Source organism: Brachypodium distachyon, chromosome 1 (assembly GCF_000005505.3).
Source record: "Brachypodium distachyon strain Bd21 chromosome 1, Brachypodium_distachyon_v3.0, whole genome shotgun sequence".
Classification (NCBI taxonomy): domain Eukaryota; kingdom Viridiplantae; phylum Streptophyta; class Magnoliopsida; order Poales; family Poaceae; genus Brachypodium; species Brachypodium distachyon.
In genome coordinates this window covers 43025930-43048908 of record NC_016131.3, presented here as the reverse complement: position 1 = coordinate 43048908, position 22979 = coordinate 43025930, and the positions used below count along the sequence as shown (strand labels likewise).

Here is a 22979-nt window from a genome sequence, read left to right as displayed (position 1 = left end):
TATTTTGGAACAGAGCATATCACACAATGTGTGACACATGTCTATTTATCAAAGTACTGCGTTACATACATGCATACTAACTTGGTAAAGAAATAATTTACTGAATATTTGGTGATGACAATAATTTCTCACACTACAATGAATACCATCAGACACACAACTAAAATTAACGTACCCCACCTTAGTCCGCTACTCCGCTTAACAACACGAGGACTTACGTACGAATCGCTGCTCCACACAGCCTAGTTGAGGACGTAGCACTTCTTTCTGATCTCCCCCTGGTTTCCGGTGAGCACGCCGACGTTGCCCATCTTGATCATGGACTCGCTGAAATCCGTGAAGAACTCGGCATCAAACTTCCCCGAGGCAACTCTCCGGACGTAGTCCCCGGTGGTAGCGTCGTCGAGGAGCGCTGCGTCGGATCGAAAGAGCCCCCTCCGCTTCACCACGTGGCGGTAGTAGCTTCCATCAAAGGTCTTGTAGCTCCCGGGGTCCATCTCCGCCAGCACGCTGCCGCTCCCGCACTTGAGCCTCAGCCTGTCGGCGTACTCGCTGTCCAGTGACGGATCAACAGTGGCGTTGGCGAGCCTGTCGTCAAACGACGCGCAGTGCGCCGTGCCGAGGGTGTGGCCGCCGGAGAGCACGGCGAGGTCCTTGAGGTTGAGCCCCTTGGAAGCAAAGATCTTGGCAAGGAGCGGCACGTCGCCGGACGCCGGGGGAAGCTCTTTGCTGGCCTCGGCGGCACTCGACGCCCTGCCGTCCCTCCGGCCTAGCGCTACTGGCCAGTGGGGCCCGTTGGACAGGACCACGGCGTCGCGGGACATGAGCGTGAGCACGTCGGCGCAGGAGACAGTGCCTGGGCACGCGGCTTCTAGTTTGGCTTTCACCCGGTCCACCGACCCAAACCCGCGTAGGCTCCTGTTCGGCTTCGCGTCCTTCTCTGCCGTGTTCCCCGCCGTGGACTCCAGCAGCACCGACGCATCACATCCCTGCAATGCAAATTTACGTAGCTTGTGAGTCGTGGAAATATGGTTGTGTGCATCAATCGATGTAGAGGCCAGGGGGCTTCTAAGCTTCTTCCTTTTCGAAGAAAAAAGTGAGTCGTGGAAATGACAAATGAGACGAACGGCAACGCAAATTAATTGTGTATGTACTTACCCGGACGAAGCAGTCGTGGAAATGGAGGCGGAGGAGAGGGCCGGCGAGGCTGGGCGCGGCGGCGATGATCTTGGTCATCTCCTCTTGGACGATCTTCTCGGCGTCAGGGCACGTCTTGCTGTAGAAGCCGATCTCCAGCTGAGCCGCTGCGGCCGAGCTAGCTGCGAGGATGACCAGGAGGGCCAGAGGGAGCTGCCAAGACCTGATGATCGCCATGGACAACGTACACGATCAAATTACTAAAGCTTCAATTATATGTGACTACAGAAAGAATGTTTTTGCTGGTAGTGCTTGAGTGATCTATGTCCTTACAAACTCCCTGCATTTATAGATGCCCGGCTACGTAACGTACGTACGTAATCCTGGCCCTTGAGTACATTCATGTCAACGTGACAACCTGTGGTTGTACACAGCCATGTGCTAACTTCCAAACTCGATCAATGTATGTAACCGCCTCGATTATCGAATGCAAGCGCGGCTAAATGAAGCAGTCAATGCAGGAATTATGAGAGGAAGGAACCAAGGCAATTATCCGTTTGTGTTACATAGTATTGATTTGAGGCATCGGTCATGGGAATAACCTCCCATGTGCTTAACTGACCAATGATTTGGGCCAGCGCTGGAGTACTCTGTTTTTGATCGGAGCTGACTATATGCAAATTAAGGATATTAAGAACCAGTCATGGTGTGTTTGCGGCTGTCAAGGTCGAGCCGACGCGCCCCACCGCCACGCACCAACGTCTTCCACCTCTAGATCGGACACCGCTGCCACATGCGCTAGATTTTGAGAGGGAACGAGAAAATTAATTCAGCTTCTCAACTGGATTTTGGGTACTGAGAGCTCAAAATTATAATCTTCGAGTTCAAAGCTATGATTTGGGGTAAATTAGTTAGTTGCTGAATTATTTGTGACTGAAAGTTCCAAATTGTGCCCTTAAAAGTTACTCCCTCCGATCCATATTAATTGTTTCAAATTTGCCCAAATATGAATATATCTACGCTTAAAAAACGTCTAGATACATGTAATATTTTTACAATTAATATGGATCGGAGGGAGTAACTGCTTAGCGGGATCTTGTCGTGTAGGTAACTCGAATGCTACCAGCCTACCACAACCGTTGGATCTCCCTCCAAAGGTCCCTCCCCCTCCTGGACTCAAACCATAATCCACGTGTTGAGTAATATCAGCAATACACTTATACAAATATATATACCCAGCAGGGATTTTAATTGACACCCCCGATTCCAAGACTAATTATTGACATCCTAGAAATCACAAACTTGGTCATCTAATTTAGTTGGGTTCACATGCATGTCATCCGGAAGAACCATTTTTTGGCTCAAGGCTGAACTGGTTTGAGTTGTCGAACCGAACCGAACCAAACTGAGAAAAGTTAGAACATGAATTAATTTTGTTAGTTTTAGAACTATTTGAATTTTTTGCAAAAAAGAAATGACTTCTTAAGTGGGGTTTTAAATTTCATCTCAACCGGCACATTTGTTTGAGACATGAATTCAACAAACATTATTTAAAAGTTTGAACATTTCTAGAAAAAATTGGCATTTCCATAAGCTAACACAGGAGGACACACCTCCGGTGTTGCTGCGACATACGAGGGACATGTAATGACCACAAGAAAGTCTTTCCAATGTCTGATACGGTTTGATGAGAGTGGATTTTTTGCACCAAGTGGCATTCGCACCTGAAATCAGAGCCGTCCGTCCTCATCTAATGGAGTTTCTTCTTATCTTGGACGACCATGGAATTCAGTTTTGAAATCTTATTAGCATCTTAGTTATGAGTCCTTGCAATTTTTGTTGCTCGCCTTTCATAAATATGTGTGGTGTGGTCTCGTTGTCGAAAAAATATATGCATGTTTAGTGTTCTCTTCGTGAATATAAAATTGGACAATTTTTAAGTTTTGTCAACAATCTTCTTTTCTGAAGGCCAATTCTAAATTTGAAGTCTTAATTTGATCTTTTCAACGCAGAATTTATGGGCCTTTTAAGGCTGTGTTTGGCATCGCGGTGGATTATCATAATCCCATGTTTTCACCCGCTTATCGCTATTTTCGTGTTTGGCTAACCAACTTAGCGCTACTTATTTGTGTATTTTTTCACAACAGATTATAAAATAAGTTCAACGCAACATGGTTCAGCAATGCTAAACTGAACCTAAGAAGGGTGACTGAGAATGGAGAAAAAGACATAACCTCGAGTGGTCCTAGGAGTAGCCCACGCAGACCCACTGAAACATCAGTCTCGGTATCGTTCTATGCCACCTCATATCCAACCATCATAATAGATGAAACAGTTTTGCTATATCTAAGTTGCTTCATTTTTAGTTAGAGATAAGTTGATTCTTGAGCCGTTGGATATGATTTGTGTTTTGAGATTCGAAACTGATGATGGAAAAAGAAAAGTAAAATGAGATCTAGATACTAATCTAACGGTTCTGATTCGTCAATTTGGGTTTAAGACTTTTGCTTAAAAACCAGGCAACTTGGATATACCCACACACCCTGAAACGAACATAGTTATTTATCGGTCAAATTTGTATTTCTTTTGCTTCTTGATACCACATATTTTGGCTGAAATTCAGTGGCGTGCTATATATGCCCGGCCGCATGTTGTTTGAGTGTTGTGAAACCATTTTGAACTCTTTTTTAAATCACTTTTTGAATGGCAAAGCAGAGACCAGCTGCACTTGTGCACTACTAGGTCTCAGTGTGCATACAAGTCACTGGGAGAGCAATGATCTGAACTAATTATTTTGATCCAAGCTACTAGGTAGATACACACATAGACAGGTAGCTCTAGGCGTAGCTGCACTCCGCGGGCAGCTTGTTCTTAAACCTCCCCTTGTCAGTGCAATAGTCGTAGTTCATGTACTTGTTCCTGACGTTCTCGTAGGCCGCGTGCTGCTCGGCGGACAGACTCCTGTACCCGCCGCCGTTCCACCACATGCCCGGCGACGACTGCGAGTCGCACGGCGTGGAGCTGGTGTTGGCGCAGCCCGCGACGTCGAAACCCCTGAACTCCGCCGCGAAGGGTCCCCGGCTCCAGTCCACCTTGGTCCTTCCGCCGTCCGTAGCCCAGTCGGAGCCGTCCCACACGCTCCCCTGGACGACCATCTGCTTCTCCGGGAACTCGTAGTCCGGCACGCTGCCCGTCAGGTTCCTCAGCACCCTCACCGGCGTCTCGTCCACGAATAATCTGCCAAGAGAAGAATCAATCAATTTTATATTCGCTCCGTTACTAAATTCTTGTCATGTTTTAGTGCAAATTCGAACCAAGAAAAAATTGCTTTAGTCAATTAGTTACATTAGCTGCTAATGGACCTAGGAGTATATACGTACACGATCTGGAAACAGTTCCAGAGGATCCTGTAGTCGTGGAAGTCGGCTGCTGGGTCGAACCAGAGGGACAGCCTCTGCTCCCTGTCGCCGTGGCCGTTGACGAAGACGTTGGTCTGGAGGGTGATGGGCTTGCCGTCCACGTTGCCCAGGAACTCGAAGTCCACCTCGTCACGGTCAGGCGCCGAAGAATCCGACGCCAGCTACGTACAAGTCATAAAAATGTTACAGTAAATTGCTTTCAACAAATTAACGAGAATTAGATGTAACAACATCGGTCGAACGATCGATGCAGATGCCGTGTTCCCTAGATTCTTTTAGAAGAAAAACAATGCATATAGTGGATCAGCAACAACTCACATAGAAGGCCGTGACAACTCCGGCCGTGTACCCGGAGGGCACCTTGATCCTCATGTGGAAGAACCCTGAACCGAATCTCAGCTTGGAGACGAACCCAGCACCTGCACCTCTCATGGGAAAAATCGTACGTGCAGAAGTAAGTACACAAACTGAAAGTTAGTTCTATCATGAATTCCTGTAGATTGCAGTTAGGCACATGTCATATATATATATGTGCACCAGCTGCTGATTAGCTGACGTTACCGTTCCGTCGATCCAAGGTGAGACGAATCTCTGTGCCCATGTCTACCAGGTGATAGCCATCTTGGCCATATGAAGGCACGTAGTTCTCATCGAACGCCGGCGTCGGCTGCGGTGGTGCTGCCGCCGCCGTCTGTGGGCTAACCAGGGCCGCCGGGAGGAGGATGAGGAGGAGGAGAAGCCATGGCTGAACATTGGAAGCAGCCATTGCTAGCGGTTGTGTGTTGCCACGAGAAATGTGTGCCCGCTTGCTACCTGGTACCATGTAATATACTCCCTCGGCTCCATTATTTTTGTCTCAAATTTGCCCAAAAATGAATGTATCTATTCCTAAGAATCGTCTGGATACATGTAATATTTCGACAAGAATTATGGGACGAAGGAAGTACTATGCAAGTGTGTCGCAGTCTCTTACGTACCCAGCTTACCATACACGCACCCATGCATATGTAATGATAGTCGTCTTAGTTTTGACCACTTTGCTCAATTTTTTTTTTGAAAAAACACAGTACAGACACAGACGTTCACAAATACGCACGCACACTCACCCCTATGAACACACACCCGCACACACTATCCCTATGAGTGTCTCCAAGAGACTGGTCCGGCACATCATCTTGAGAGTGACGTAGTCACCACATGCGCCTCGTAATTGACGGGTACGTCGCTCAACTGATATGCATGGAACCATAATGAAGTTTGATTAATATTGGAAGTTTGGACTCTGGTAAGGTAAAAAGGCTTCTTTAACGGAAGTGTGAACTGCGTGTGTCGTGTGGACTTAGATCGATTCGTTCTACCTGCCAAGGCTTCTCGACCACGCATATTAATGCATGAGTTGTGCATATATCAGCATATCTATGTATGTTTCGTCGTCGCCGTCATCGTAGTGATGCCTTCTTCCACATGGGTCTGTTGCTTAGTTATCCGTGGTTCTTACTATCTGATGAAGTCATGCATGTGTATCGCGTACGAGCATGTATAGATTTGCTCATTCAGACGTACGGAGTACGTACCATCATGCATGCATACAGTCTTTGATGAGGGCATGCATAGCATATCTATTAATGTGATCCTGTCTTTGAGGTCGTGTTGCAAATATGCCTCGTTTAGAGAGAGCATAAGTGGAGTACTAATATATCCAACGATCGAGTTGTTTCATCTTTTTTTTTTTCCCTTCCGCGTTCACCATTCTTATTCCAAACTTCTCTGCTAATCGATGGCACAGTACTACTAAAGATAACTGCTGCTTCTGCAAGTACGTCTTAGGAAGTCGGATACTAAAATGTTTGGCACGAATAGGACGGAATGGCTTTAATTAATGTAAATGGCTGTCTAAGAAGCTGGATATGCAATTAGACTTGTTTCCTCACGAAGGTGATTTGATGACAGATCTTGTCCGGCAAGGTTTTAGAGTTTTTATTGGCTAATTAATTGCATCTGTCATTTTTGGAGAATTAGACAGATAATTGCCGTCAATTAAGATACATGACAACATCACAGAACTTTCAAAACTGAAGTGCCTGACGAGAGCTACAGAGTCAAGGTCACGCCAAGTTTATGATGTCACCAACCTTGCAAAGATAGATCAGTAGTTGTTGCTGGACAGTGCTTGTTCTACCAGACTTGTGCTGGGGAAAGAATATGTTACCATCAGCACATCCCACATGCTGCTGTCCGAAAATAACATGTTATCGGTATACCCAGATGCATGGTGTGAATATCTGAGAGTTACATGGAGGTATTACAATGGGAAAGCAAAGACTATTTAACGGGCACTAGCATCCAATGCAAGGAAAAAAAATGGCAAGCTTCTTTCCTTTTTTTGTTCTGGCAGACACTAAATTAGCTGACAAACAAGATGTCTACGAAACTACGAAATAAGAAGTTCGCAGCAATTGTGGTAGCCACAGTAGCATAGTACGAGTAGCATGCTAAAAACGACAGAAAAGTGTAGAACATCTCTTCTGATTTTAGAACCAGACTGAACCTAAAAGCTACCATTACCCCAGGGTGTGGCACATGACATGAGAGGGCAATGATATGTGTGCCCCTCATAAAACTGAAGGGTACTGTATCACATTAACGGCCAGATGTTGGGTTACTAGTACAAAAATTGCTGTATATAATAGCGGCCAGATTTTGATGTGTGGCATAAATCATAATAACAAGCACAACCAGATACAAATTCAATGACGTTAATTTCGTGTCACATAAACCATTTACTAATGAAGTAATTATCGGACAGAGTCTCATCTTAACCAATCAGAGTATGTCATACATATTCGTAGGGCAGGACTAACATTTAGTAGTGTCACTAGTCAACAAAATGACATAAATTGAAATGTCCAAAGTTGATTTTGCATTCATCTTTTATTTACCACCCCTTCCAGAAAAAAAATGCATTTGCATTTACAAAATCCAAGGAATGCTGAGCAAAGTGGCCGGGTTATTACAGTTTCCATCACAAGAGACAATAGAAGATGACCTCAGTGAATCCCGTTCAACATGGTACATATTGCTAATTTGGAATGTACCACATGAATCTGTCTGTCATGTTCAGATCACAACACCATTGAGGTGGGCGGTGTGGGGATGAATGGAAATGCACAGCAATATGGTCTAGTAGTCAGTAGAACATCATAAGAGCAGAAATGTTTTTTTAGACAACCTCATGACAAAATTATTTGGCATGAAAATGACTTACTTGGTACCTAAGTGACCACTGTATGATTCCAAGAACAAAAGTTATTATATGTTCAACAAGACTTTGAGACAAACTGGCAGAAGTCAGTACTAAGTGGCCAAAATCCAGACCAGAAAAGAGCATATTGGCTATTACAGTCGATATGAAATTATGAATGCTAATTCAAGATCAGTTTTTTCGGAAAAGATTGCATATAAACAGCTGAGTGACTAAACTACACAGTCAAGTAGTTTACCAAAATTTCGTATGACAAGCATAAACCATGCTCTTCCCCCCAATTTCTTTGCTCTACTTGAATAATGCCCAAAAGCCTCCATTATGCGGCCTTGTGCAAAAAGCATGCCTTCCAGGCAGAAGCTAAACCATTTTGCAGCAGCTACAGTGCAAAGAGAAAAAGATGGTAACTAAAAATAAATATCTATTTCCTTTTCGCTCATCTCGTATACATGATCCCGTGCCTCCGTTAGAGCAACCTGTATTGACTCAAACAACCCGTCAACCTACCTTTAAATGCGGAAGCATATGTAGACACAAATTGTTAAGGAAACAACTAACCTGTCCAAATTTACCGAAGAAGTTGTTTGCAAGATTTAACGATGTGATTGCAAGATCTTCATTAGCCTTAAGTGCTTGCGCTAATGCAAATGCCCCATCGTCCTGTCACAAGTATAAACGATGTTGAACATACTGAAGATCTAGACAGATCCACCAATAGATAATAAACTGAAAACTGTATTTCTTACTCTAATCTCATTAAAACCCAGGTCAAGTGATTTCAAGGACTCATTTATTGTCTTTAAACTTCGTGCCAAACAGATAGCACCCTTCAGAAAAAAGGAAAAGGGTAAAAAAAAAAATCAATAGCATGGATACATCAAGTGTGAGTTTGAGTAAAATGTATCAATGGTTTTGCATACATCATCTCCAAGTCCATTTGCCCGCAAATCCAATGTAGACAATGTTGTATTACACTTCAAACAATCGGCAATGAACTCTGCCCCTGATACACCTATCTGCAGGATAAATAACTTGGCTGTAAGAGGCAAGAGCACTAAATTTTGTATCTAGGATTCTATTTTTTCTGAAGATTATTACCTGGCACCAACCAAGCTTAAGGGTCTGGAGTTTGCCGTCAAACTTGAGAACATCGCACAAAGCCTTTACCCCCTCTGGTCCAATTGGATTATAACTCAACTCCAGCTACAGACAACATGAATCAGTGGAGGTACCTACTGTTGTGCAACAAAAGTCTTAAGATGACTTACTGTTGTCAGCACTGCATTCTCTTTCAAAGTCTCAGCTATTGCAGTTACCCCTCTAGAATGAATGTTATTACCACCCTGAGAAGTAAAACAAATTCAGGGCTACAGCATGCATACATATCTCTGTTTACATGCCCTAGGTTCCATTTGGAACACATTAACATCAAAAGGGTTTTCTAGGATGTTTTTATGCCCACCTACAGTCCGACTACGGCCTAATGTTTAGCTGATAAGCTGACATTAGAAGAGCAGACGTGCTCATGACAAAAACTCAAGTGGAAGTAATAGTTTATGAAGTTAGCACAGAGCAACATAAAATCTTGTTCTGAGCTTATGTGGTAATGTTAAGTTTTTTAAGTGATGTGTGGTACTAATGTAATACAAAGTTAGAAAAAAATAGAGACGTATCTGAGAATCTTAGTGTCGATAGTCAAACGGTACTCACAAAGTCCATAGTAGAAATTGTTTGGTTCTGTTTCAGAGCATCTGCAACCTTTTCTGCTCCCTGGTAAAAATTCTGTTAGTCTACATTAAAAGCCAGAAGAATTGGAAATGCAACGTACAGCATTAACAAGTATGCTTATATATTCAACATATGGGAACTCATGTGAGGAATGATGTGTTCGTTATTATCAATGCAATGCAAAAGTACGAGACTATAAGATTCTTTTCTAAATGAAGGCAAATGATTTGCCTCAACTCATTAATTAAGAAGTTTGTTGCTAAATTAGAGGAAAACCAGGTGGAAACCATGATTACAACAGAACAATGAACAAGCATTAAGACAATAGAAAAATAAACGGCTGACATGCTAGCTTCCAGCAGTACAACAAATACGTCTTGACAGGCAGCCATTGGCCAAGAAAACAATCAATCATCTGAAAGACAGTAACATAGATAAAATCTTATTTGTTTACTCTTTATGTTTTCTTCTTTGATTCAGAAAAAGAAGTAGAGATAACGACATATACATGTCAAGTTCCATTAAAACAGAATAGCTCCACAAGTTCCAGAAGGAATGTAACTGACAGCCAATGTTCTAAAGCAGTCCAATTACATATAGACATCATAACATTTTTAACTAACAAGGGTAAGTAAAGACTAAACAGTAACAACAGTACTACCTCATCGCCGACATCATTCATGTACAGACTGAGCCATCGTAGAGACTTTGTCCTTTTGATGAAGTCAGCAACATAAAGAGAACCTTCTGATGTAATGTTGTTGTTGCCAATATCCAAGACCGTGATCTTGCCTGCATTGAGCAAAGCAAGCTGTGAATTATGAATTTTTACAACAAATCAACTAAATATAAGTTAGTTTCACATGATATGGTTAGCCAGAGAAGACACCTTTGTGAGAAGATAACGCAGACATCAACACACGTAACCCTTCGTTCACAAACCCATTTCCATGTAAGTGAAGTTCCTAACAAATGTTTAAGGTTAATCAACAACCTGATAATTATGATATAACAAACATGCAGAGAGGAATGGATGGCAGGCTTTAATTAGACTAAAAGTCACCATAGAGTCATCAGCAATGTAAGTGAGCAAAATGAAGAAACATAAGAGTTCACAGAGAATTCCTAGTTCACTATCAACCTAAGGTCCTAATCATTTTTGGTCATATATAATATCACCTTCAGAACATGTACCAGCATGACTTAAAAATTCCAAAAAAAAGTGAAGTTCTTTTTCAAAGTGAAGTTCTTAATGAACTGATCTTTTAGTTCTGCCTGCTAGATAGACAACATGTTTGCAGAGCATTAAATCCAATTTATGCTAGTATATGTAATCTAATAATCTTTCCTGCTTTTATATACATCTATTTTGAAAAAAAAATGGAAACAGATATAACTTTAATGTTCCATGCCCCTTTAATGTTCATTTCTATCTTCTTTTTTAAAATAAATCTAGTCAGAATTCCAACTTTAAACCCGAGCAAAACAAGCAGATTTAACAAAAAAAAAAACAGAGTGTAAAGATGTAGCAGAGCAAATTTGTCATATACTCCCTCCGTCCCATAATTCTTGTCTCAAATTTACCCAAAAATGGATGTATCTATTTCTAAAAGGCGTCTAGATACATGTAATATTTCGACAAGAATTATGGAACAGAGGGAGTATATGATATCTGGACCCATCCAAAGATGTACTTAGCCCTTTAGAACCAAGCAAATATTTGTTTCGTACTTAATAGAGACAAAAATGGAAATCTGGTTTCCATGGAAACATTGCAATTTCACAAAATATCCAATATTTGAAAATTTTAGAAGTATTTAATCAAATATATGTAGTACCCTTAGAGATTTGTTCCCGACAACTCCTTTTGCTAGGCTGGATGCACCGAGAGGACCACCATAGTTGCCACTAGAATACATCAAAGAGTACCATTAGTTAGTCACACAAAATAAATACAAATCAAAGTCTCAACTTTTCAGAGTTTCATATGCACATTAATTGTACACATGTAAAACCACTGGGTTTCGAAGCGACTAACTTCAGATACAAGCTTCTTAGCGCATTATTCTCCAGAAGTGCTTCTGCAATACTTGCAAAACCCTGTTCCAAGACAAGAAAAAGGATGCGATCATATGGTAAGCCCATTCAAGTGCATGTCATTGCTTCAATAGATATTTTATGCATACACTGTATTCTATAACATTGTTGCTGAGCTGTACAATACGTATTGTTTTGTTCTTTTTCAGCATATCTGAAATTGCTTTTGCCCCCTGAAAAGAGAATTTCATGTTACATTTAACCAGACAAACATGGAGGGAGGGAGTTGAGCGAGTGAGGGAGGGATGACCTCATCTCCAATATTGGTACTGTTCAGCAGGAGCTTCTGAATACCTACGTTTTCTACCAATATACCTGAAAGACACTGTAAATATTCATGAGTGTTACATTCAGTCGGAATAGATGCAAATTTAATATATCCAATTTAGTATTTTGCTTAAAATTTGCAAGCCAAGGCTGGGCTGCTGCTAATGCAAACATCTCAGCAAATAAGAACTTAAATATTTGAAAAACTAACATGAGGTGAAACCTTCTAGTTAGCCTGGGAAAACAGTAAAAGTAATAATATAGGTAATTACTGACTGTATAGGTTGAGGGCACAAAAATCAGAGCATAATGTATGGTTCGCATGGTATTCATCACGTAAATTACAGGACAAAATGTACGGATGATAAAGTTGAGAAGACCTTAGCTCCTTCATCTCCAATAGCATTTCCAGATAAATTGAGAGTTTTTAGAGCTGTGTTTATCTGAAGAATGCCATCAAAGGCTTCTATTCCCACAGCTGTTATCGCATTGCCAGAAAAGTCCACCTCTTCTGCACTCTGGGAGTAGGGAGCACAAGCATTTTTCAGAAAGATGGGTATAAACTATTTGTGCAAGTCTGCATTTGGATTGAATTCAACCATTTTGTGGGATGTCTGACCTTGTTATAGGCTAAGCTTTCTGCTAGAAAGAATAGACCCTCATCCCCAAATTGACGGCCTGCCAAACAACTGGACTATTGAAGAGAAAGACAGTATAGTACTCTAGTCGAGATAAAATAATAATTCAAAGCTTGCAGCTTTAGCTCAGCATGGCAGCATTTGCTTGTACAATTATCTAACTTCAGTTCTTCGAGTTACCTGCCATGTTAACGTTTTTCAGAGTCCTAAGTTCCTTGTAGAACCTGTTCAGATTTTTCTTCGACTCCTTTTCAGCTTTAAAGCTCGTAGATGTTGACAAATTGGAACCAGCAGCAAAGGACCACATGATCCCAGAAGATGTAGGTTCTGCAGAAGTCCGGTCCTTTTTCTTCCCGGGGAGAAAATTCAGAACCACCCTCCATACGACTGTCCTCTGAAACAGAGAATTAGTAACATTCTAGAGACCACCTTTCAAAGTTTAAACATATGCTACATCATGTCATCAAGTTAACGAATACAGCATCCCATATGGCATACCATGTTGTCTAAGCGACTAGGAAGTTCCGGCTATCAGCAGGCCTATGCTGTGGGCACATTCAATGGACCACTAATCGCCCATATAAATCAGAGTATTTCGTATCGGATGTGCTTTGAAATGAGCAAGGAACAGGGCATTTAATCGTGATGCTAAGATAACTGTTCAAGTTCAATTATTGGAAGTTGGAAGAGAAAACGAAATGGTCAAATGGGAACCGCATAAGGAGGAAGCAGTCAGGCCATACCAAAGCTCAGCGCGAGCAGCGCTCCGGCCGGGACGATGTAGCCAGTGACGCCCCTCGCTGGCACCGCCAGGGGAGGGGCGGCGGGCTCCCCTTGGACCTCGCGGTAGGCTTTCCGGCGCGCGCCTCCGCGTCCGACCCCGGGCGGATTGTGCTGGCTGTGAATTCCGTCGAACACCTCAGACACGGCGCGCGGCGCCATGGTCCACCGGCGGGCCCGCGGCGGCGGGGACGGGAGGAGGCATCGAGACAGCGGGCTCGAGCCGAAGCAGGCGTGGCGGCGATAGGCGCGAGAGGAGGGAGCGAGCAGGGACGGCTTGAGGGGGCGGGAGGAAGAGAGGAGGAGGGAGGACTCCATCGGATGCGGATGGTGTCGGCCGGAGGCCGGATGAGAAGGTCAGGAGGAGACAAGGAGGGGGTTTTGGGAGGGGAGATGCTTTCGTTCAGGGTGAAGGGTAAGGTTGTGGTCGTTTGTGGATCACGTCGGGTCAGGTTTAGGTTCGAGGAGCTTCAAAAAAAAGAAAAAGATTTAGGTTCGAGGTTTAGGATCAGAGATTATCAGAGGCGTGGCGTCCCCGGTCCTGCCCATTTTCGATCTACAGGTATATTTAGAAAATCAAGATATACAAAGAGTGACATTTCGTCTGCGGCGGAAACATTATTTTAGTTTCGCGAAGGTGACAACTTAAATCCGTCACGCAAAAATGCTAGTGAGCGAATGTTTCCTTCCTGCGCGTTCCTTTTGTTCACTAGTGACCGCACATCAACTTTTTTATATTTTTTCACGAAATGCAGCCTCACTGTCTTTATTAAAAATAAGAGGTAACAGTACAAGTTACAACATCACAATTAAAACCTCTCGGTCTTGCTACGCACAGCAGATCAGAAAGTGGACGTAAACAATGTACACAAGCTTATCGTTCTACAGTGCACACCAACTTTAAATAGGCTCCATACCGACTTTAAATAGGCTCACCTGTAAAAAAACTGTAAATAGGCTCTTAATACTTGTAATGTTTGTTTGCAGTTCAACATCCTGGTCAGGTGGGACTGGGCTGCAGGTATACCATTTACCGCAACAAGAATCTTAAGATGTGATTACATGTGTTATGTGCCAGAGGTTTTTCAATAAAGAGCGTATTGGCGAAGACGTCCGCTAGGTTAGGAATTGTGCACAAGAACTGAAACTGCACATGAGCTAAAAGCCTAAAAAGAGGTGAAAAGATTGTGTTTCGTTATTTACACATCAGCAATCCAAAGAGAAGAGAAAGAGAAAATGTGCACAGCAGGTAATTGGACAACCGAACAAGATAACACTATTTACAACCGGCCAGAAAGCCAATCAAATCAAGCTACACATCATCACTTTGAAAGAATATGGAATTGGACTACTAGCAGCATAACCTTACATGCTACGCTTGCTTGTCTCATAACCACACAACATGAACTCGTCTCAATCAAACTCAAGGGTGGCCTCTGGCAAGTAAAAGCTTCAGGGAGAAAAAGAAACGAGATATCTTCACAGCACCTCAGGCTTGACCTTCAATCTTTCTAGCGAATAAACTAGGCAGTACAAAAAGGAATGAGGTAACCGCAAAGAGAGTGTTCTTCAGGGCAATGACAATGAAAATGCTGTGTATTTGCTTACCTACAACAGCAGAAAGGTGAAACGTTAGTACTGCAGCACAGTGGATGATTCATAACAGAGCACAGCTAAAGAATATATTACACTGCTCAGCATGGCTTTCTCCTGTCAACTTTGAAAGGAATGTTTAACCATTTCTTTCTCGGGAACCGCTCTTTGGTTTTCTTTTCACTTGAATCATTATCTTCACTTCCACATCCCTCCAAGGGCTGATCCTTCACTTTCTTTTCCTTCCTCTGATTTTTTTCTTCATCCAATATGGACCCTTTTAAAGGCGATTTCGCTTTATTCCTGCTCGAACTCCGTTTTAATGGTGGATTGGTTGTATATGATGCATGGATTACATTCCTTTCATTCAGAAGCTCGTCGATCTACAAAAGGCCATGTGTAATCAAATTAGAACATCACGAGAAGCAAAAATGACTTAAGCATCAAGACCCCACATACTGTTTGCATCTCTTGCGTGTATTTGCTGGTCATTTCAGTGAACTTTGCCAAAACCTGCAAAAGATGGTGTTTAAAAAATGTACCCCTTCAACATTAAATATGCAAAGAAAGAACCTGATAGAAAGAAAAACTGAGCACATACTTCCCTATACTCTGCCTCGAATTTAGACAGCTCAGCTCGTTTTGTGAGTATCTTTGCCTCTACACTTTGTAGCTTCTCCTTTTCAGCAGGGAAAGACTCACCACACACAATCTCTATAGTATAGGTTGCACTTTTGAAGAAATTGTCACCTGAATGAAATAATACAGTTTTAACTTTTAAGACATTCCACGCTCAATTAATTAACACTGCACCAATAAAAAATGGCATACCATAGACTGCGAAGAAGTGGGTTCCTGGTTTCAGTTCATTAATGTCACATGGTTGAAAGCTATCCAACCTTTTAAAAAATGCACTATCAGGGTCCTTCGCAGCAGGTGCCTGAAAGTAATTGAAGCTTAGTAGGGGGTAAAGATCATAAAATCACTTGGGGGACCCGAAAAGGTGAAAAGCAAAAATTTGTAAACTCACCGAGTTATTTTGCTCAAAGCGATACACAGGAAACCCGAGAAAGTACATCCCTGCAGAAGTAACTTTGCCGGCCTTTACACTGTCTTCCTGCAGCAGGCTGCATGTTAGGTGAAACATACTCAAGCTACAACACATCATAAATCTTAACAGAACTGTTGCTGATGTGATTTAGTCAAGGTCATGAAAGCAAATACATAGTTGGTCCTGACATGGCATTGCAGTTTTTTTTTGGGGGGGAGACATGGCATTGCAGTTGGACAATAAATCTACAATCCAAGAACATATGAAACTCAAACTTGCTCATGTGAAGTTCAGTCATACCACAAAATACGTGCTATGTGATGTTGTCATGTACTCTGAATTACATGCAAATTTCTTAATTTCTTACGATGAATAAGAGAACCCACAGGTCATCTGCTCACAACAATATTTTAATAGGCTGATCTTTTTCTTACTTTGTCATCCAAAACTTCCCAATGATTGAATCCACCAGCAGATTTAGTTATCTAAGTATACGACTCTGACAAATTCGTTTCTGCTTTTGAGATGTAAGTTTGGTCTATGTACCTGCAGAGCAAGGCTCAGCCCACCAGTTTCTTCGAGCTCAAAATAAAGCAGCTGCAATTGAATAAAATAAATCCATGTTTTATAAAGGCCTGAGTAAAGGAAAGCAGACATGAAATTTGGAGGGATTGAAATATCCGTTCAATAGAGCATGCAATGCTTAAATTTATGACAGTCAGAGCACAGTTAACCAGGCAAAAAAAAACTCATGTTGTAGAAAATTTGCTTGTGCAAACTTATGATAGTTTCCCATAAAAAATGCTTTCACCAGAATGTATGTAGTGGAATAACACTGGGGCTTTTTGTCAATTCTATTCACAGAAGTGTCATCTTCGCTCACTGTTTTGTGGAAGCACATCCCAATTCCAAATAAAATCCTGGTTTTGTCAGGAAAATGCTACCATATAGTGATGATGGGTGCTAGACAACTAATGTCTCTGTTATTCAAGATGCCCTTATATGATCCATTTCTACTAAGATCTGTTCCAAATATTAAAATAGCAAACCTCCAATTAAATATAGAGTTGTGAAATGACAACCAAACCTACCAGCTATTAATAATACGCTACTAGTAAGACCACCCACATAGCAGTCTACACATAGAGTTGTCAATCTACCAACTGGATTTGATCAAAAGATCAGTTTACCCTTTAATTTCGTTCAAGACACCCAAGAGAAGCTTGCATGACTAAAGGGTATGTTTGGTTGAAGCCTAAGAGTGCCTAGGTATGCTTAACATGCTACCTTGTGGCCAAGAAAAATGAAGCCACCACCAATTTGCTTGGCCAAGTGATCTTCTCACAACTGCATGCGTCTACGGCATGTGGACCAATCTGCCAAATACTTGGCTAACTCGGTCAAACTTGGCGATGGAGTGTGGCAAATTGTGCCAAATTTAAGAAAATGAAAAATTAGAGGGCAAACTGAAAGGAGAAGTGGAATTACCCGCACTAATATGGGTGCTGTTTTTTTGAGAAAGCTAAAACAAATCGTAATTTCTTAATCCAATCCTGACATATTTCCACTCCACTGACACACAAATCATAAGTGTGAACAAAACTTCCAGATATTACGTATGGCAATCTTGTCTAATAGGAAAATATACTCCTAAAACAATAGGTACAAATTTCAAATATGTGCATACCAGGATCAACAGTAAGTGAGATAATTATTACACACTAGCTAAATGCACGTGCGTTGCTACAGGATTTACATTTTTTTTTTGCATAAGTTGCATAATGTATTTTGCCCTTATATTTTCAAAAAAATTCGAAATAACAATTATCTCAAAATATGCATCAATCCCAAAAATTCTAGGTAAATTACGTTGATTTTCTAGCAATCTGAAAAGATTGTGATATTTATCTACGATTTTAAATGTGTGCAATTATATTGATTTTCTAGCAATCTATAGAATAGTCTCAATGGAGTGAACGGACTACCACCAACTCAGATCTTTATAAGAAGTAAAGATGTGAATATTGCATTTACATGTTGACCACACAGAAAATATAGAAAACGATAGGTTATCATTATTCATTACTACCATTTGTTTATACTTTATAGAAAATCATTTAAACATCACCAAGTAAAGGAAAAGTTTTCTCTCTGAGGAAACAACTGTGACTTCATAACTCAAGAATACAAGCAAGCAACTAGAGAGCTTAATTCAAGCAAACAAAACAGAGCACCATACAATGCATCGTTAAGTGTACTTAGATAACATGAAAAGAAAACTACATTTGCAAACAAACACCAACCTTAAATTTGCTTCTATCAATTGAGTGCACACGACAAACTAACCCCTTCTTAGCTTCCTGTTCTGTTATGTCTACAGAATAAAAATGAGCTGTTTGCTTTTCCACCTGGCCACATGCAATAATTTGGTGTTACTAACATGAAAAAGAAACATAGCATAGCGGAAAGCTAGTTGCCAACCTTCTTGCGCACAGAGGTTCCTAGCTGGAGCTGAGAAACCATAACAGACCCATTTAATGCTTCCTCCAAAATGGTTGCAGAAACTGTTGTCTTAATCGGTACACCAAGTTTACTACATGTATGTGCATACAATCAAAACACAGAAAAACACAAGCTAGCAAACTATTGAAGGAAAATTGTACTTAGCAATTACAAATTTTACCTAAAAAGAGCTGCAAACATGGTGTTTACTGTATTGAGACTCGATAGGTCCAGCTCCAATTCCTGGCTATCAGTTTCAATGGCCTGAAACATAGTGCAGCAGTTGACATAACAATATAACATGTTAAAAGAAAATGATTAGCACACACCAATTCAGCAGTTGATTAATTACCTCGAATCCTGATGTGTCATACTGCCGCCTCTTATTGGGATCCGACAGAATGCTGTAAGAAAATGTGACTTCCTGGAACATGTCTGATGCAACAGGGTCATCAGCATTCTTATCCGGATGGTACCTGCCGAAATTTACCAGTAAAAACACTGAAATCAGTACTGGATCAAGCTACTATATGCACAAACCAAACGTTCAGATGAGAATGCCTCCGAAGTGAGACAGGGAAGAAAAGCCTAAACATAGCTCATAGCTGAAAACTTCACTAAATAAAAGCACACATGACATATCTGCCAGCACTCAGTATGTGCACCATTTCGTGCAAAAACGAACAAAAAGTTTCCACCTAAACACGGACATGGAGACATGGGTGAGACATATTGGCTGAACCAGCTGATCAGTGTCCGTATGACTTGGTCTCATCTATAATCTCTATAAGAGTGAAGCCCACTAAAAGCAACAAATTTAGCAAAGTCAACATGCACTGTGTCCACGTCAGCAGGTCCTGAGTTTTTTTCCTTCACTACCTTTGTTCTGCCTTGGCCCGGGTTTTTTTCTCTCGCTGCCTCCGTTGCCTTGCCGCACGTTCCTTCCGCCTTCCCACAACTGCCGCAACCATATCGTGCCTCCCGCACCCTTGCCGCAACCATCGCACCCATCGCGATCCCCATGGCACTGACTCAGCCACGGCTCATCTTCCCTGCTAATTGCTTCTTTGATGTCGCCTCATCTTCTCCACGTTAATGCTGCCACTATCTCCCCTGCGCCTCATCTTCTCCACTTTAATGCTGCCACTATCTCCCCTGCCACTGCGATCCACAATCTCCCAGCCACAAATGCATATGAAACGGCCTCAAGCACGCATCGCATTTTCCGGCGACTGCAGAAGAGATTACTCCATTTAACTGATCCTCCACCACCATGGCTTCTAAAAACCTGACTCTGCTGCCATCGTTACCTAACACGCCAGCCTGCTCGCATCTACATCTTCGTCATGGGCCTCCTCGGAAGGTAGCTGGAGCTGGGCACTCCCGATTTTCAGCCTCCCTTGAATTTTTCAATCCCAAGCTTATGTTTTAGAATTTGCCAGACGTTAGATTTTGTCCGGCTCAATGGGTGTTTGCAGTTTTTCCGGCAAGGGTCATGGCTTCTTCGTTGTTCCAAAGTCGGTGCTTATTGCTTCATAGGTCTGTTAGCATTGATGCAGAAGCTCTTATCTTTGAAGTTTCTTACTTACATTGCATGAACACATGCATCTTATATTTTTTTTACCCGAGCTGCTTGCATCTAGCTCCCATCTCTAAACATAATTGGTTACCTTTTATTTGTCTCTGTGCGTATGAGATTGCGTAATTATTTTTTTGACAACCTAATATTCGCTGTTCAATGGCACAAAGCTGGAGGGTCTCCAAGACCTGCAGCTGTAATCACCTCTTTCTATTTCATCTTTGGCAGCTGGGTAATGCTGTAGACGCCACAGGAGAGGTCTATCCTCAGCACTGGTACCTCCTCAAACCTCACTGCCCCTGTTTTCTAGAGTTCTCATTGCCCCTCTTTTCTTGAGTTGTGTCAAGTCATCTCCTTTAGCAGTTCTTTCTTTTGATGCGTTGCAGATAAGATGTATCAGTATCACTATCACCCTCATGGACTACTCATCCTGCTGGGGTCGGCTTATCTTCCCTTTGTTGGTTCTAACAAGGTGGCCCTTGCAATATGGCAGTGTTCAAAACAAGGATGGGATGTAATTCGCTCAAAGAAAAGCAATCTCCTGTATTATGAACAGAGCATCTGATCCTGGTATGTGTTTACTGAAATTCCCACGAGTGATGGCACTGCTATAGATTGCTCCTACCTAATATTTCAAAGCAATGCAAATCGTTCATTGGATTAAACTGGAGGCCTCCCTAATTTTTCCTGTGAGCCATTCGGCTGGTTTTGCTAAATAGCTTTACTTTCCTACTACATGTTTACTAAAATTTTATAATAACTTTGTAGAACTATGCATGTAAGTAAGCATTTTCTAGCGGAACACTTTCTACAGGATCATTTTGATATAAGAATATGCATCGAGGTTTCCCTCACTCCACGTTTGTTACTCTCTGATTTCTTCAGTTTCTATTGCAGAACAAAGCATGGTGAATTGGTGATGCTAAGATCTGTTTCATTTTCATATTTCTCATGGCAGCAGCTGGCTCTTTAGTTTTTTTTCTGCCTCCTCATACTGTCACCGTGCAGAATTATAGGAGTAGTCCTAATTTGCTTCAATTACGTATGTGCAGATAACTCATTAGGTTGTGAGATGAAAGTAATGCAGAACGATGGACACTTCACTCTTTTGTGTTTTGTTTGATTATATTAATCAAGTGGTAGTCTGCACAAAGTTGATCCAGCCAGAAACATCATTTACTAAAAAAAGCATGTTCTTTTAGAAACTCCAATTATGAGTGATCTCTAGATCTTACTTTTTGAGATATAAGTTCTGTGTGATGAAATACACAATAAATTTCTCTCGGCATTGTAGGTTTTGCCAAAAACGGAGATATCCCACCTAATGTAGTCTTGCTTGATCGGCTCCTTGGTTTATTTGTAAGTTCAAGAATTGATGTCACAATTTTGAAAGATATGGCTGAGTTTAAACAAAAAAAGTAGAGCATTTGTCAGCCACAACCCAAGAACCAGAACATGGGCATAAGGTGGAGACTTGAGGGACGCAAATGTAGCTCATAGAGTTTTGACTAAAATACTGTTTGATATTCATGTATACATTTTTAGCATGTTTTCTCTAATCATAACAGAAGCATTTTTAAATATTTTTAAGCACACGGTATATTCTCACAAAATTATCGTGCTTTTGGTATTCATTTTTGCAAATAATTTGGTACTAAATTCCACAGCAACGCGCGGGGTATCACCTAGTTCAATAAATGGGGCTGGGGGCAAAACCCCTATTTTTCTTTTTTTTTAAATTGTCATTCCGTCTAAACTGAAGCTTGCCTCTTTTTTTGCTAATTTAATCATTTTTCTTACTTTAATTAAAGGGACTTTACTCAGGAGAGGAGCCTGGCAACTGGCCGGGGTGGCCGAGCGTCGGCTCCGCCCATGGCAAGACATGGAATCTGAGAGCAGAGTCGGCGGTCTTACTTGAGCGCCATGCGGCGGAAGGCGCTCTTGATTTCCTGGTCGGTGGCGTTGCGGCCCACCCCGAGCACCTCGTAGGGGTCCTTCCTCTGCGCCGGACCCGCGGCGGCGGCCGCCGCGGCCGAGTCTCCCTTCTCCGACTTGAACGACCCGAACCTCGACCCCACCATTGCCGCCGCCTTCCTCCGCCACCAACCTCTTCTTCCAAACGGTTGCAGCCACAGGCACTGGGCGCGGGCGCGCTTGGATCTCGCCTCTGCAGAACGTCCAGGTCACGCGCCCGAGCGAGCGGCTGCCGCGGCCGGCAGTGGGGGCCGAAGGCAGGCTAGGGTTACAGCACGCGGCCCCGACGCGGCTGCTGCACGCGCGCTCCCCTAGTCGGCGGCTGCGTTGGGGATTCGGAATTGGAGCTGGGGATGGATGGAAGGTGAGGTGGCTTGGCTGGCGGCGAGATGGGGGGAAGCGGGGGCCTCGGGGCGGAGAGAGTGAGGTGTACGCCTTTTTACACCGTGTACCTCGTGGTGGGCCCCGATGCTCAGTGGGCGTTGGGTGCCACCGTTACCGGGTGGTGGCTGGAGTGTGAGCGTTGGCTCTGGCTGGCGGTTAACCGGCAGTCCGGCAGTTGGCAGCAGGATTCGTGCTTACGACCCGCGTGTCAGGGTCCCTGGAAAACCAGGAAGAACGGCTATTTATGGCGGGAGGCCGCCGTTTAGTTCGGCACTGCTTCGGTTTCGGCCGGCACGACCTCCAGCTCTCTTCTTGTGAGAGTGAGAGCCCGCTATTAAATCCGTCGGACCGACACGAGCTGCTCCCAGGGCTTTCTGCCTCGACACAAAAAAACATTTTCGTACATAATCATTAGACTTCTAAACATGTTCATTGGATTTTCTATATAATTATTGGACTTCTAAACATGGAACTTTGTTGTGCATATAAGGTCGGGTATTGTTTTTTAGGCAAATGACCCTGTTGTACCGACACATCTAGGCACAAAATCGGCTGGTTCTCTCACAAA

At 42.5% G+C, this 22979-nt stretch overlaps 4 protein-coding genes across 5 annotated transcripts; all 4 read right to left on the bottom strand.

Moving 5' to 3' along the window:
• On the bottom strand, positions 1 to 1473 carry LOC104581600 (peroxidase 1). Its single transcript, XM_010229506.3, has 2 exons — positions 1159 to 1473; positions 1 to 989 (listed from the first exon to the last, which is right to left on the bottom strand). Exons 1-2 carry the CDS (start codon positions 1372 to 1374, stop codon positions 243 to 245), a joined length of 963 nt encoding a protein of 320 aa, XP_010227808.3. The 5' UTR covers positions 1375 to 1473; the 3' UTR covers positions 1 to 242.
• A 2326-nt stretch (positions 1474 to 3799) lies between these two features.
• LOC100828652 (putative xyloglucan endotransglucosylase/hydrolase protein 1) lies at positions 3800 to 7694 on the bottom strand. Its single transcript, XM_014896475.2, has 4 exons — positions 5118 to 7694; positions 4875 to 4975; positions 4518 to 4717; positions 3800 to 4374 (listed from the first exon to the last, which is right to left on the bottom strand). Exons 1-4 carry the CDS (start codon positions 5377 to 5379, stop codon positions 3975 to 3977), a joined length of 963 nt encoding a protein of 320 aa, XP_014751961.2. The 5' UTR covers positions 5380 to 7694; the 3' UTR covers positions 3800 to 3974.
• Positions 7695 to 7928: 234 nt separating this feature from the next.
• On the bottom strand, positions 7929 to 13746 carry LOC100828348 (NLR family CARD domain-containing protein 3). 2 transcript variants are annotated; one of them, XM_003560820.4, is made up of 17 exons: positions 13292 to 13746; positions 12729 to 12935; positions 12530 to 12588; positions 12291 to 12428; positions 11894 to 11968; positions 11733 to 11816; positions 11585 to 11646; positions 11385 to 11454; positions 10436 to 10511; positions 10208 to 10338; positions 9529 to 9588; positions 9087 to 9161; positions 8917 to 9021; positions 8739 to 8834; positions 8565 to 8645; positions 8377 to 8478; positions 7929 to 8294 (listed from the first exon to the last, which is right to left on the bottom strand). In XM_003560820.4, the coding sequence occupies exons 1-17, from the start codon at positions 13644 to 13646 to the stop codon at positions 8226 to 8228; spliced, it is 1845 nt and encodes a 614-aa protein (XP_003560868.1). In that variant the 5' UTR covers positions 13647 to 13746; the 3' UTR covers positions 7929 to 8225. The 2 variants fall into 2 exon arrangements, with proteins under 2 accessions (XP_003560868.1, XP_010227806.1); XM_010229504.3 differs by having other exon boundaries at positions 12729 to 12942; positions 13292 to 13434.
• A 730-nt stretch (positions 13747 to 14476) lies between these two features.
• LOC100826209 (chaperone protein dnaJ 16) lies at positions 14477 to 22449 on the bottom strand. Its single transcript, XM_003563977.4, has 12 exons — positions 21968 to 22449; positions 18827 to 18950; positions 18656 to 18738; positions 18454 to 18565; positions 18276 to 18380; positions 16519 to 16569; positions 15952 to 16038; positions 15753 to 15861; positions 15523 to 15671; positions 15381 to 15434; positions 15018 to 15304; positions 14477 to 14936 (listed from the first exon to the last, which is right to left on the bottom strand). The coding sequence occupies exons 1-11, from the start codon at positions 22132 to 22134 to the stop codon at positions 15023 to 15025; spliced, it is 1323 nt and encodes a 440-aa protein (XP_003564025.1). The 5' UTR covers positions 22135 to 22449; the 3' UTR covers positions 14477 to 14936; positions 15018 to 15022.
• Positions 22450 to 22979: the final 530 nt, after the last annotated feature.

Excerpts from the sequence above, each read along its gene's own strand:
- LOC104581600 (XM_010229506.3), bottom strand. The coding sequence starts at position 1,374 with ATGGCGATCATCAGGTCTTGGCAGCTCCCTCTGGCCCTCCTGGTCATC. Across the intron at positions 990-1,158 it reads TCCACGACTGCTTCGTCCGG|GGATGTGATGCGTCGGTGCT; the intron begins GTAAGTACATAC and ends TTTGCATTGCAG.
- LOC100828652 (XM_014896475.2), bottom strand. The coding sequence starts at position 5,379 with ATGGTACCAGGTAGCAAGCGGGCACACATTTCTCGTGGCAACACACAA. Across the intron at positions 4,976-5,117 it reads CACCTTGGATCGACGGAACG|GTGCTGGGTTCGTCTCCAAG; the intron begins GTAACGTCAGCT and ends TGAGAGGTGCAG. Across the intron at positions 4,718-4,874 it reads GAGTTGTCACGGCCTTCTAT|CTGGCGTCGGATTCTTCGGC; the intron begins GTGAGTTGTTGC and ends ACTTGTACGTAG.
- LOC100828348 (XM_003560820.4), bottom strand. The coding sequence starts at position 13,646 with ATGGAGTCCTCCCTCCTCCTCTCTTCCTCCCGCCCCCTCAAGCCGTCC. Across the intron at positions 12,589-12,728 it reads GAAAAACGTTAACATGGCAG|GCCGTCAATTTGGGGATGAG; the intron begins GTAACTCGAAGA and ends GTTGTTTGGCAG. Across the intron at positions 11,455-11,584 it reads CTAAGAAGCTTGTATCTGAA|TGGCAACTATGGTGGTCCTC; the intron begins GTTAGTCGCTTC and ends GATGTATTCTAG.
- LOC100826209 (XM_003563977.4), bottom strand. The coding sequence starts at position 22,134 with ATGGTGGGGTCGAGGTTCGGGTCGTTCAAGTCGGAGAAGGGAGACTCG. Across the intron at positions 18,739-18,826 it reads ATGACACATCAGGATTCGAG|GCCATTGAAACTGATAGCCA; the intron begins GTAATTAATCAA and ends ACTATGTTTCAG. Across the intron at positions 18,566-18,655 it reads ATGTTTGCAGCTCTTTTTAG|TAAACTTGGTGTACCGATTA; the intron begins GTAAAATTTGTA and ends ACATACATGTAG.